This window comes from Liolophura sinensis, chromosome 8, assembly GCF_032854445.1.
Source record: "Liolophura sinensis isolate JHLJ2023 chromosome 8, CUHK_Ljap_v2, whole genome shotgun sequence".
Classification (NCBI taxonomy): Eukaryota; Metazoa; Mollusca; class Polyplacophora; order Chitonida; family Chitonidae; genus Liolophura; species Liolophura sinensis.
Window position 1 is genome coordinate 35,959,576 of NC_088302.1, and position 14,765 is coordinate 35,974,340.

Consider the following 14,765-nt stretch of genomic DNA (forward strand, 5'->3'; position numbering starts at 1 on the left):
CAGAACTGAACCCGTACATGGTGTGTCTCACCAACTGTAGCGTCTTAATCATTCGGTCACGACTGCCTCCATGTAAACTATAGATAGAGTCTACAACGTTCTGCAGCATGTGAAATTACATCGTACATATGTGAATTATATAAGCCTATTATTCCCAACGATCTGAAGTGTGAGAATTGATCAACGAGAATCAAGATTTCCTGGACGTTTCCTTCTAGAAATTCTCCCATCAAAATACACTGCAAGCTCTGTTCCTCTTATATTGAGCTTTAATTAAAACTTACTGACGTCAAACTGGCAAAACTAGTTAGAATTCATACAGACGGCATGTAGCAAAAATTAGTTGGTATCACCTTTTCTTCATCCTTATCAAACTTCCATACTGTCCTCATTACTGGCCACTGTTTAATTATATAATTATTTGATTGATTTTTATGCCGTACTGAAGAATATTTCACTTATACAATGGCAGTCAGCATTATGGTGGGAGGAAACCAGGCAGAGCCCAGGTAAAACCCACGACCATCCGCAGGTTGCTGACAGACCTTCCCAGGTATGGCTGAGCTACTGTTTATCTCGCCCTGCGTAAATACGATGCCAAAAATCAACCTAATAACCATTCACCAACTTAACAGTTTTATTTATTTATCTGATCGGTGTGCTAGGTCCTACAGTATTCAGATGGTTATGTTTATTGGTAATAGATTTCCTCGCACCATATCATTCAGTATGGCCTAAAACACTAAATAAATAAATAAATATTGTTAATAGATTTCCTTGCAACATATCATTCAGTACGACATAAAACACCATCCAAATAAATAAATATTCGCAAGAGAAAAGCCATACCAGTACCTGATAAGTAACCCAAAAGCCTTGTCGCCGGCCAGGATAACCCATTGACATGAACTCGCACTCACAGCGGTCAAATGCTTCAATCCCCAAAGAACAATGAACATGGTCATGTATATGAAATGGATTACAGGTACTTCAGTCTGGCATGTTTAAAGAATGAATAAAAGCTTATGGCTAAATGTCAAGTCAGCAATAATTCATACAGTGGCCGCATGTATAAAGAAAGTTAGTATGTAATTTCTGTTATGATTGCACATCAGAATCTTCAAAATAAAATGCATGAATGAATGAACAATTGTGGTTTTACGTCATACTTAACAATTTATCAGTCATGTGACAAAGAGGTGTCACTAGGTGTGTGTACACAGTGTGTTCTTGTGGCAGGGCGAGTCCATACCAACAATTTGTTGCCACTACTGAAGTATCATGCTGAAGACACTAGACCTGACACCCCACCTGACAACCAGTGTTTCCCTGCTCTCTCACTGCGGAGCGCAAAGCAAGGCAGCAACAGGTACTATTTTGAAAGCCTTTGATATGACCTGACCTGGGTTTGATCCCAGAGTATCCCGATTTCCAAGCAGACACTCTAACCATTAGGCCATCAAAGCGGTCAAATAAACTTACTACACTGATCGATATGTTTAGGTTTAATAAAAGATCGACTCTAATCATCTGAATGCTCTTCTGCTGCCACTAGCATCAAATTTTGGATGTTTTTTCTTTTTCACATGGTCATTCACATAACAAGGGGCCTGACTGTAAGATGAAATCGAAATTCTGTGGTCATCGCAGCTATTTATTTATTGGAAATTTGCACTTCTTCAACTACTGCATGTAATAATAATCACAAATATGCAATGCTGAAGAATACACAAGCAATCTACCACGACATAAATCCTCAATATTAAGTCATCAAGCTAAAACTCTATTTTACAAGCATTAAAATTGCACAAAAATATGTTGTTTTTTTTCAGTTTTATGTCCCGTTTTCTTTTATGTTTGTAACACATCATTATAGGCGTTTTTTGTTAGGATGGAGATTTTGCTTGTCTCAATAATAATAATATCATGTGTACTGTTGTAATACTTTACATTTTTCACATTCTACAGTCAACCCTAATATATATATTCCAACTGCATACACATGGGCTTTCCATAAATTCTTGCTTCAAAGCTAAGATCACATCTAAGCTCTTCTATTCTAGTGCAAGAAGACTAGCAACACAGATTAACAAAGAATTATTTCACAGAGATACTGGAATGACATTTAAAATTTTAATGTTCTATACAATAGACACAAATGACACTTTACAATCTTGGGTACAATTAATATATGCAATGATAGAGAAACAAAAAATGATCTCATGACTTCATGACAATATTACACAAGTGAAAACCAATAAGAAGTAATCACTAATTAAATACGCTGTGAAATGTGGAATATCTTCTCAATTGGATTATATCAGTACACATGCACCATCCCATAGAGAAATCTGGGCAAAATGTTAAGGGCTGCACATATATGAAAATATGATTTCTCCAAGGTTGTTCCTTGTGAACACTGTGCAGGTTTGTATGTATTTATTTATTTCGTTGTTGCTAAATACTGACACCAGATTACACTCTTGGTCATACTCGATAACACTCATGGTCGCACCTGCTCACTCTCAAGGTGACACCTGATTACACTTTTGGTAACACTTGATAACACTCATGGTCACACCTATTTACACTCAATAACAGCCATTATCCCACCTAATTACACTCGATAACACTCATGGTCACACCTGCTCACACTCAAGGTGACACCTGATTACACTCATGGTCACACTTGATAACACTCATGGTCACACCTAATTACACTTGATAACAGCCTAGATCACACCTAATTACAATTGATAACACTCATGGTCACACCTGCTCGCTCCCAAGGTGACACCTGATTACGCTCGTGGTCACACTTCATAACACTCATGGTCACACCTAATTACACTTGATAACAGCCTAGATCACACCTAATTATACTTGATAACACTCATGGTCACACCTGCTCGCTCCCAAGGTGACACCTGATTACACTCATGGTCACACTCGCTAACACTCATGGTAACACCTGTTTACTCTCATGGTCACATCTGTTCAGTCTCAAGGTGACACCTGATTACACTCATGGTCACACTCGCTAACACTCATGGTGACACCTGATTACGCTCATGGTCACACCTTATTACATTCACAGTCACACATGCTCACTCCTATCACACCCGTGATCAATGACATGCTTATCACAAGAACTTTTGGCTATACCAGCTTTCAAAAAGGATACGTCCAAAACAATATGTATGTCTGTAAAAACAAAAGTTAAGGAAAACGCCCAAAATTCAAAACTGATAAACAATTAAGTGTATGATTGTACAGCGTAACCAATATACATGTAATTTACATTAGAAATGTTCAGCGCTATCCCAATTCAAGTTAAAGAAACACCTTATAAACATGTTCTGAATGTAGTCTTAATTAAGTGAGAAACATTTTAGGCCGTTGCCAGTCGAATTGGAAGGCAGTCCAAGACATTTAAGACTCCTTCAATAATATCAGTTACTTCATCTGACAATATATAATCACAGATTTGACTACACAATATATTAAACACGAGTTCAGTGGATTGCAAAGGATACAAATAGTCCACCCATTAATCCATTTAAGAAAAGCATTCTTCTCGAGGAAAAGTATCTGTTCCACTGTGATCCAGTTTTCAAAAGTAGCATGAGCTGATGGAAAAAAGGAAAATAATCAGAGTTATTATGCCATAAAACATTGTTACATTTATTTATTTCCGTGGATTTTAGAGACATATTCAAGAATATTCATTTATACTGAACAAAAATATACACGCAACACCCAATATTTTGATAAAATGAACTGCTTTATGAAATTTCAATACTGTTTTTCTGAGGGGCATAAAATGGACTCTTAGCAATACATTTCCATAACCGAAGGAAATGGACAACCAATGCTAACGCTGAGGTAGGTTAGGACACAGGGGTGGGGTTTGCCTGCTGCACTGCTACACATCGTCAAAGCAAAAACCTGCTGAGATGGTCGATTGTGACTTGCGGAAGGTTTTCCCACTCCTGATACCCGGAACTGGAAGTCGCTGACGAACATGCCAGTCGAGGACATCCCACAGATGTTCAGTTCGGGACAAATCAGGTAAATGTCCTGGCCAGTCGATCATTTCAACGTTTTTGGTCTGTAAAAATGCTCTGCATACAGCAGCAACATGGGGACGGGTACTGTTGTGCTGAAATGTTACCCCATGGCGCCAGACAAATGGGGTGACTATTCTGCGCAGGAGTAATCTAAGACTTGGCAAATTCTCCTCTCTGAGGCAATTCCAAACTGTTTAAGCAGAAATCTGGTCAAGATTGAACCCGACTGTTTTATTAGCTGCAGCAGTGGCTGGCGTGAAACAGTCGCAGAGGTGGAGGAGGCAAATATGTCAGTCTTGACTGGGTGTTGTTACATGCAGTCAGCAGGCATTCTGGCGATTTGCTGTTGTGCCAAATTCTTCATGACATCTTCTGAGGCACTATCAACACATTAACGTTAAGGGTCCTGGCGACAGCTCTAAGGGTCATGCCAGCATTGAGCATGCTGATGGCACCCTCTTGTTGGTCTTGTGGCATCTGTGGTATCGTGCCTTTTTACAGAACTTGTACTGTACTGGTGGCTTTTTGTACACCTGAGGGTAAGGAGTGCCAGGGAATACCTTATGGATTACTTAATACTACAGATACGACCACACCTGTCTGACGTGTCAAAATGGTGAATAGGCTTGAAATTGACAACACTTTTGGGACTTGAATGTACACTGGTGTAGGGTTTTGCTCTTAGCCATCCCTCGGTACAATAGTGACAAATGACAGTATTATCTCGTGAAATATTGCAAAAGCAAAAGTGTTGCGTGTACAGTTGTGTTCAGTATATTTCATTATTTGTACAACAACAAAAGTGTTGCGTGTACAGTTGCGTTCAGTATATTTCATTATTTGTACAACAACAAAAGTGTTGCGTGTACAGTTGTGTTCAGTATATTTCATTATTTGTACAACAACAAAAGTGTTGCGTGTACAGTTGTGTTCAGTATATTTCATTATTTGTACAACAACAAAAGTGCTGCATGTACAGTTGTGTTCAGTATATTTCATTATTTGTACAACAACAAAAGTGTTGCATGTACAGTTGTGTTCAGTATATTTCATTATTTGTACAACAACAAAAGTGTTGCGTGTACAGTTGTGTTCAGTATATTTCATTATTTGTACAACAACAAAAGTGCTGCATGTACAGTTGTGTTCAGTATATTTCATTATTTGTACAACAACAGTCAGCTTTATGGGTGAAAGTCCACCTGGGATGTCATCGTAAGTCAGTTAAAGTTTGAGTTCGATATTCCTACAGGTGTCTTCATTTAAACTGTATTCAGTGCCACATAAAACTTCATAAAAATGGTGATTCTCACGGAAAGTACAAAAGATGAGATAAAGTAGAAGAAGAAGCCATAGAGTCCAGTCAACCCCAGGATACCCGCCGTAGCTCCAGACAACCCACACATAGAGGTACGACAGTACTCTAACACAGCAGCATTCTGTCGTATAGCTGGCTCATTGTACCGGATAGTTTCTGGGAGAACAAAAAAGAGCACATAAAACTAAATCAATATTCATGTTCACAGAATGCATCATATGAAGTGTCAAGTAATGATACATCATTCACCTGTACTGAAGCTTCATTATGAGTTCTAGGAAACGCAAAGTTTATGGTGCTGTTTTGCCCATGTTCAATATTATGAAATCACAGATGATTTTACGACGTCAGTGTCATTGAAATGCTGCTTTTCACAATGAGCAGTTAATAATAAGTGGTAAGGTAAATGACAATCTATCAACATCCCATATTCTGCAGCTCAATTGTTGCAGATTGTAAAGGCCAACTTAGATCTGTAGCAAGGCTACCAGACAGCTGACACATAACCAGAAAACTTCAGCTCAATACATAAAGCACGTAAATATTTACCTTAACATGGATTCTAATATACAAAAAAAATGAGAAAATCATGAATTTGGTAATTTACAGGAATAAATACATGTGCAGGGCTTCAACAATGGAACATGCCCCCGGTGTTATTGTGCTATAAATGTATGCAAAACCTGAGCTCATTACATACAGTACTCAGTGAATTACCACCCCTAACATTGGCCCGAAATTTTGTACTCAACAAACGTCCAGGGCGATTAGGAATGATAACTTTTTCAAGACCCATAACTGTGGTGAAGGCAAAATGGTTGCTGCTGCTTTAGCGATGACTGTGAGGTTAACTTGGGTCTTGTATGTCCTTACCTAGCGGAATACATGTAAGATGTTACCTGTGATGGCAAGCTGAGAGGTAAGAACCAAAGTTGACTCCAGTTTTGGAACGCAGCCACTGTCTAGAAAGGACTTATTGGACATGGCATGCATCTGTGTATGGTTTGCCACTGATTGCCCCGGTGGCTACGATACTCCGCCAGGCCAGTATAAAGAGAGGAGCTAAAGTAGACACCCAGGGCTACCTAAAGCCTTGCTTTTCACACCCACCGCACTGCCACCATAAATCCCCACTCGATTTAGAATAGACTTACTATAGCCATGAAGGCTTCCATGTTAAATGCTCCTTGGCGGCTGCCGCCAAGTTGAGCAGCTACGCGTATGTCCTACTTCATAGTGGTGTAGTGGGAAGGTGGCGGCATTCTCCGAGGTGTGTATCCCATATACCATGGCTATAATAAATCTATTCTGTAGGTGACTGACGTATGTTGGTGGGGCCGTGGGTGCGGAAAACAGGTCTTTGGGTTGGTGTCTTTCATTTATGTTATGTTTTCATGTCCGATAACAAAGACTATAGGCCTGGACCTTCGTTGAATATGAAATTAACATTGTAAGTGTTGAGACTCCAACAGTGCTAGGCGAGTATAAGAAAACGAGTTGGAGTCTTTCAGGGCTACCCTAACATTTACGACAACACTGATGCTATTGTGTGCACATGATTATCGTTAATTTTGTAACTTACAGCGATCAAATGGAAGTTGTAAAGACTAGGGTGATATTTACGTGTAACTTTCTACATCATTACTTCATGCATCAATTCATTCATGCTTCCCTGAATGGGACTGGCCAAGTATGGAGGAGACCCTTTTCAGATGTAGTCCACGTGACAGAAGTATGTGACACACGCACATGCGCACTTAACCCTTTCCATGTTCACCTGTCTTAAAGACATCTAAAAACCACATTTTAGGACCGCAACTCGAGTGGTGTAGTAGTATAAACAACCAGCCACAGACCAGACAGGCTGTCTGATGGAAGTTTGAATCTAGAATGTTTCACAGCTGACTATGGAAAGTCTTTCAAAAATTTATGAACCACGAATACTACATCGCTGAAATCTTTTTTTTCTCTGTATGCAAACTGAACATCTCCCCATTCAATTTTACCCCTGAAAAATCAGTTAAAGCATTTCACCGTATGAAAAAAAAAATGACGTAAGAATGCATATGGAAATCAACACGTAAATATTACTGAAGTCTCTATACCTCCCGATTAAACCAACAGGACACCAACTATAAAAAATATAAAAAATAACAGACGAGAAAAGATTAAAACTACATTCGTGGTACTAAGTGACGAAAATGAGGCACAGTTTAATGCTTATTCAGTTATTGTCAATTTAAAAACCAGAGCTGAGATCTCCTGTGTATGTTATTTCTCTAGCAATCAACATGCAAACAAGACTAAACAAACACAATGCCTGGAATACTTTCAAAAGCAATAACCTGCGATGTATTCCACCCTACTGGGTGAGAATTAATAGATAAATACCTCTCCTCGCTTTTCTATTTTTGAGTGCGATGGTAGTCGCCATTTTGGTAAGCTCTTCAGTGCGGAGCGGATAATCGTCCTAAGAAAGTTTCAAATTACATTCTCTTTTACATCAAAATAATCTGTATCAAAAATATCATGATGTCTCTTGCGGTATGGGTGTGAATCAATTTTGACAAACCATAAATGGTTTGTTACTTGTGTCACTTTTGTCTGACGTCTTGTCCATTTCCGGTGAATGAAATCATATGTCTGCACTGTGAATGACAGTTCGTACTCAGATCGGCGGTTGTGGGCTGCGTGACTCTCGGTTTGTATTTTCAATGTTTGCTCGCCCGACAGTCGTCAGAATGACAAAAGTGACACCAGCAATTACTTGCACCACACTGAGAAGTGTAAAATGGTTTGGAAATTGACCTTCGTGTTCCTGGAACTAGTAGAAGGGGCTAAAGTGAAAGGAGGAGCTCAGAAGTCTGACCCGCGGTTGACTGCGGGTAGACAGAAGTATAGTAGATTAGTTGTAACTTACTTGTTTATCGTTGTTTAGAGTTTAAAGTTCATAAAAGAGGATTTTACAGATTGACCAAGGCAATTTAATGCGGACAGTACTTAGAAAAATAATGCAAATTTTAAGGTACACTGTGCAGTCTAGTTTTTTGCAAGAAGTGGTGGTCAGTCCAAAGTCTGACTGGAATTTAGAGCAGATATTCTAATTGTGACGAGCCTAACAATTAATGACATGGTGCAATTCAAGTCAGAACTCTAGACTAGTCTAGAATGATTATGAGTTTCTATATGCAGGATGCGTGAGACATAAGGCATGGACACATGATATTGCAGTAGGTGAACGCAAAGCGTGAACAGAGAAGAGGTGAAGGAAAGACTTGTTAAAATTTTGCACAAAATGGGCTTTCCAGGCCAAAAGCAAACCATGGACAAGAAGAAAAGGACTATAAGTACTTGAATGTAGATGAAACTAGAAGATAAAGTGGGTAATTTAGCATCGTTGTCTGAAATTAGTTTTAATGATTCTTCATGGAGGGACTTCAGCTTGCAGCATGCCATTAGACTTATAACAATACCTGCTGTAAATTCTAGTCAAAAAATTCGCACTAGGCACAGGGTTGCTTGTTTCATGTGGAAATGCATGTAGCTCAGTGAGGTGCTTATGCCACTTCTCTTGTGGGAAGGCCTGTCAGCAGCCTACTGATGGTCATGGGTTTCCCCTGGGCTCTGCCCAGTTTCCTCCCATAGTAGTACTGTTCGCTGTCGTATAAGTGAATTATTCTTGAGCACAGCATAAAGTAACCTATTGCAATGAGTAGGCTAAATTGTCAACCTCAGTGTTGATAATGAACTCAAAAGGATATTAACTTGTGACAGTGTACAGTGATCATTCGTAAGAAAAGTTTTATGATACAGTATTCTATTTGAAAGCAATTTTCATAATTCTCAACTGACACTTCGGGGTTACTCCATAATTTTCTTACAGATGAAGGTATTTCTCTTTAGCTTTATGTGTATTTTCCTTTCATTTTCCTTCCTCAGATTACTCGGTGTAGTCTGATGTTGCTGTGTACCTACTGAAGCAATCATGGCTCAGACACGGTCAAGCCCTGAAGACAGTGGTTCAGAAGACTTGTACGGGATTGACCCCTGGCTACAGAGGGGAATGCCCAGGGGAAGTTGCCCATCCCTCTCCAGAAGTTGCACATCTCTGCCAAGGAACAACAGGTAAGTTCATTGTCAAGGGAAAACTCACTAGAAAGTCCTTTCACATTCAGTTGACGAATTGTATTTGCTGTGCTATTGTAAAGAGCACCTAAAAAAAGCATTTCTTGGCCACATACACCATGTACATGCACATTTGTTTGGGTGGGAGCTTACATGTATCATCTGGATGTCAATGGGCAAGCTTTTTTTCTTTTTTGAGATTACTTGATTTGGGGGCCATTAATCTCTATAAGTGCAGCTAGTTTTTAAAGTCTTCTGCCTGCAACTTGGGTATCAGAATTCATCATGAACGTTTGTAAACCCGTTACATTCTGCCCAACACACTGGTAGATGCATTGCATGTGCAGTTATGTAAACATCAGCGTAGTTATAAGAAACATACAGTTGTCTCCCCTAGTCAACATATATGGCTGGCCTCAAATACAAATCATGATATCAACTTAAATCTAAGTTATCTGAAAAAGAAAAAGGAAAAAGTGAAGAAATCAAATGTGCGTTTATGTAGATGTTTGTTGCGTGGTAACATCTTATAAATAACATACCTATGAATTTACTTGCACATGTAGTTTCTTATAACCTAAGGCATCTGTGTTCATTATATGGTGTGAGCACATGGAGAAAACTTTTTCACTGTACTCAAATTATTACTAATTATTTGAATGTAGATGTTGTTTTTTGTAACAGGGAAAGGTAAAAGCATGAATGGTGAAGAGGTGAAGAAAAGACTTTGTTGTTAAAAATGTTGTTCAAAATGGTCTTGCCTGGCAAAAAGTAAACTGTGGATGAGGAGAAGGGACTATAAGAGCATGAATGTGGTTGTCTCTAGAAGATAAAGTGGATAATTTAGCATAAGCATTACTGCTTGAAAAGTCTTAATGATTCTTAATGGAGCGACCTCTGACAAGAATGGCTGCATGTAGTTGAACTTATCACAATACCTATTACAATATGACTGTAGTCAGAAAATTTGGACTAGGTAGACGGTTGCTTGTTGCATGTGGAAATGCATGGTGCTCGACTGGTCAATATTTCTGGGTAAAATAAAATACAAATCATGATATTAACTTGCATGTAAATTACCTGAAAAAAAGAGAAAGGAGAAAGTGAAGAAAACAAATCTGCTTGTAGCTTACTCATACCGTATCTAGGAAGTAGATTTTAATTGCTTTTTGTTTACATACATAAATCTCAAATGCCCCTATCATCATTTGTCATCATAGATGTAGAAAAATTATAGTAAAAAATGATGAAGTGATATCTGTGGAGCTAGTTTTAGGCTGAGATATGGAAACTTCATTCTGCACGAATACTGTGCAATGTAATACTTATTAGAAATATCTGTATATTTCATTTGGTTGAATAAATCTTGTGCAGTAGATCGAAGAATGAAGCACCAGGACAACGTGTACAAAATCAGTATGCACCGAGTCCATATCATGTAGCATTGGTGTTTGAGATCTTGAAGCAAGGAAGTTTAGGCTATTGATATAATAGCCGTTTTTTCTTAACGACAGAAATTTCAAGGGGGGTAACTCTTCCTAGCAGTATATGTGCATGTTCCTGCTGAAAACATGACAAAGAATAAATGATTGAATATATTTTGTTTTGCTACTTGTAATTTTCTTGCCTTGCTGGCCACTGCTGACGTGTAACACCTGTAACCATGAGAAAGGTGATGTGTTCCACAGAAATTTGTTCTTACCATTCGTGGTTGCAAACTGTTATTAAAGCTGTTATCCAACAGTGTAGCCAGGGTCCACAGTACTAGTCTTTTACCATTTCTTGTAACCCGATGTTTATAAAGTTGCTGATAATGTGAAGGAAGCAAAAACAAATTGGCAGGAATTAATTGGATTTGTACCACAGGCAGCTAGATACAGTGCCCATTGGGGCTTGTGTGACAACCAGTGAAAAGAAAATAAACTTTGGTCGGAGATAGCAGTGCTTGACTACATGTATAGCTGTCCAGGACAGCAATTCTAGGAAGGGCTCTAATGCCTCTGCATAAATTGTATGCTGAATAGTAGAAATAAAAACGAAAAAATGAAAAAGAATGTACTGGATTTGCACCCTTGAGTGCCAAGCATCATATACAGGGGGCCTAGTACTGAAGATTAGCATTGAGATCAGGCAGCTTTGATATTCTGCTGATAGCAGAGAATAAGACAGAAACAATACATTGTTTCAAAATTGGTACATGGGAATAAAATACAGCAGGAAAACACTGTTGCAAATCTGATGCCTCTTCCTATGGTAAACTGAACGTTTATGCAGTCTTGCATAAAGCTCGCATGTTAAATTTTGGGGAAAAATCAAGTCAATTCTAGAAAGTTTTTCAGCAAATGCATGACAACCAAAATTCAAACGAGAAATTTTTTTTTTGAAATTCATAATCCTGAGGTCAAAGTATTCTCAGAAATGTTTTTGTTTGATGCAGGTGTGTAGTTTTTAGAGTTGACACACTTTTGATCTAATTTCATTGGCCAGTTACAGCCTATTTTGTGTACCAAACTCAATGAGTTTTGGAATCTGTGTAGGGCAATCCACTTAGGAACTACTAACAAAAATTTCTTGCCAATGGTTTCAGCCAATCTGGGGAAAAAGAGCTTTCAAGCTTATTGATAAATGGCTGCTAAATCACGTGCCTGGCCAGACAGAGCAGAATGTCGGGAATTACTTTTTCTGTTCGTTTTTTACAACTCCAAAGTTTTTTCTACCTTGACCAGTTTTGTACATACTGCAATTTTATGAGCTGACTAAGAATAATAATAATCCGAATGATTTCAAGAGGTGTTCCGCTAGAATAGTGCGGACCCCAGATTATGTATAGAAAGAGTAAACAAGTATATGTCATACTGGAATTCATTGGATGTCATTGCGTACATTACGACCTATTAGTCTCCAATCGAACATGATATCTCAAGTAGGATTTAGCACCAACTCAGTGTCACACTGGAATTCCATGAGAAGCGTTCACCGATTACGTCATGCCATGGCGTCTGACTGATCAGTCTCTGATCTGAAATGATATCTCATCACAAGCAAGGTTTATTAAATTATTAGATTGATGTTTTACGCTGACCAGCATTATGGTGGGTTGATACGGCAGAGCCTGGGCAAACCCATGACCAGGCACTGGTTGCTGGCAGACCTTCTCACATACAGCCAGGGAGGAAGCCAGCATGAGTGACCGCATTAGTGAGAGCCTCCTGGGCCATTGCGCCGTGCTGGCACACTAACCACAAGTAAGATTTAGTATTGGGTATTGGTTCTTGTTACAAAGTTAAATTAGGCTTTGCCTGAAATAAAAAAGATACACTATGAGTCTCATGTATATCATTTTTTACTGCTGTAGAAATTTCAAGCGTTTAATTGTCAGTTGTTTATTTTTTAAATGCCACATACTTATTGCATTCTGAGAGAGTTATTTGTAAACTAAAGGAGAATAGTCAATTCTCTCATAATGCAAAAAAAGTCAGTGTTGACTAAGAAAGAAACAGAATTTTTAAGGTTTTCCATTGTAGTACACATGATAATATCCATGATGTTTTAGTATAGTTTTTCACAGTGTTATTATTACATGATTATTATTATACTTGTACATATTTCATACTTTATTGCTTGTTTATTGTCACCTTCACATCCTTCCTCTTACATCTTGTGTCGGACTCATTTCTGTTTTTTTTTTTTTTTGCCAGAAATTGACACAAAATGGGACATTTAAGTATTTAAAATATTTGGACAGTATTGAAACAGGGAATCAAAGATCTCCCATGTTTCAGTGTTCGTCCACTATAGATTAGCTACCACTTGGCTCAAAACTGATGAGACAAAAGTACATTTTTTAAATGATAGAAAATACTGTATGTACATGTAAAGGAAATTTTGATGGAAGCAAAGTTTACTTTGGAAGACCCAAAGATCTTGTACAATTTTCTGACTGTAAGGTGTTACAACTCGGTCAATAGTGACCTGTGATAATGAAGTACATGTAGCTGCATATACATTTACAGGTATCACAAGTGCATGCTATATCGAAGCCACTTCTTATCTTGGTAATGATGTCATTTTAAATATTAATAATATTTCTACAATGCATTGATTCTCTATTGGAAGAGTTTTATCATACATAGAATGTCTTCCATCAACATGTCTTCGTTTGCTTTATAAATAGCCAAGGTTTAACCTCATGAATGACAAGATACCCTGTTTCTTTCTTCGGTTGTTAATAGTTTTGATAGGACAAAAGAAAGAAAAAGTGTGCAGAGAACGTGGATTGTAGGCGCTTCAGCTAATGAGACAGCAGACAAGCCAAGTCATTAGAGAACTGTACAGTGTACTGAAGATGTCAGGACCAACTGTCAACACACATCTTCTCAGTCAGTGTAACTTTGAGCACTTTTCCAAAACAAAACTCTCACATTTCCTGCTCTTCAGTGATTTAAGAAAGAAACTGTCATCCTTTTGTTTTATGTTCTTTGCTTCTTGTTTTTTTTTTTGGTGCATGTGTTTTTTTGATGTCTCTTTTTTATATGTAGGTACATGTAACTCTGTAGTTTGATGGTTCAGACAATTTGAAGAATTCACAGTATCCGTAGAATGCAGACAGATCCTTTTCACCTGTGTCTGCCTATCTTCTATGCAGTGTCAGATTTAATGGTTACACTATTCAGAAACTGTGCTAAAGGTTTGAAGCAGAAATGAAGAACAGGGATGAGTTTCATGATATTCTTCAATAAATAAAACTTTAATTTTGGGGGAAATTCTAGAAAATTTACTAAATTGAGCAAACAATTTGACAATTTTTTGATTTATAACAGCTCTCAGCTTTCACCTCTGTTACACTGTACAGTTTTTCCCAGTTAAGAAAATTTTCTGTATTGTTTAAAGAACTGAAAAGGTGCTGCCCAGAATCACAACAGAATATGGCGGTTACCATGGTGACCAGATCATAGGCCTCACTTTCAGTAGTTAAGGGTGAAGTAAATGGTAAATTGGTAGTTCTGGTACATGAAGGTCAAATTTTTCACATTACCTTGTATGTAGAGTAAAGCAGTCTTCTTGTGGTGGTATGACATTGTGCCATGCAAATGTTTGGTGAGGTATTAGTGTGAGGTAACAAATTTTCATTGCTACATAAAAAAAGAAGAAAAACTTGTTTTGTCATATAATTGTGGTAAATGCAGATGGTTGTCACTAGTACCTGTAGGTACTGTTTAAGAAAAAAAAAAACATAACTTCAACTCTCTAGG

At 38.0% G+C, this 14,765-nt stretch overlaps 2 protein-coding genes across 2 annotated transcripts in view; one reads left to right on the plus strand and one right to left on the minus strand.

Annotated features, from left to right (window-relative positions):
• Window positions 1-1,393: 1,393 nt before the first annotated feature.
• On the minus strand, window positions 1,394-6,563 carry LOC135473472 (ER membrane protein complex subunit 6-like). The gene is made up of 5 exons (XM_064753323.1): window positions 6,543-6,563; window positions 5,384-5,572; window positions 3,537-3,629; window positions 3,185-3,204; window positions 1,394-2,351 (listed from the first exon to the last, which is right to left on the minus strand). Exons 1-5 carry the CDS (start codon window positions 6,561-6,563, stop codon window positions 2,321-2,323), a joined length of 354 nt encoding a protein of 117 aa, XP_064609393.1. The 3' UTR covers window positions 1,394-2,320.
• A 1,456-nt stretch (window positions 6,564-8,019) lies between these two features.
• LOC135474015 (kelch-like protein 5) overlaps window positions 8,020-14,765 on the plus strand; it is a 66,510-nt gene continuing 59,764 nt past the window's right edge. The window contains 2 exon segments of the mRNA XM_064753996.1: window positions 8,020-8,089; window positions 9,328-9,513. Of these exon segments, the coding sequence (XP_064610066.1) occupies window positions 9,374-9,513 (140 nt within the window). The 5' untranslated portion in view covers window positions 8,020-8,089; window positions 9,328-9,373.

Bases quoted from the DNA above. Each gene is read 5' to 3' on its own strand.
- LOC135473472 (XM_064753323.1), bottom strand. From the start codon at position 6,563: ATGGAAGCCTTCATGGCTATA. The intron at 3,205-3,536 runs GTATCCTTTGCA...TTGTTTTTACAG, and splicing joins GATTAATGGGTGGACTATTT to ACATACATATTGTTTTGGAC. The intron at 2,352-3,184 runs GTATCCTTTTTG...CATTTTGCCCAG, and splicing joins ACATACATATTGTTTTGGAC to ATTTCTCTATGGGATGGTGC.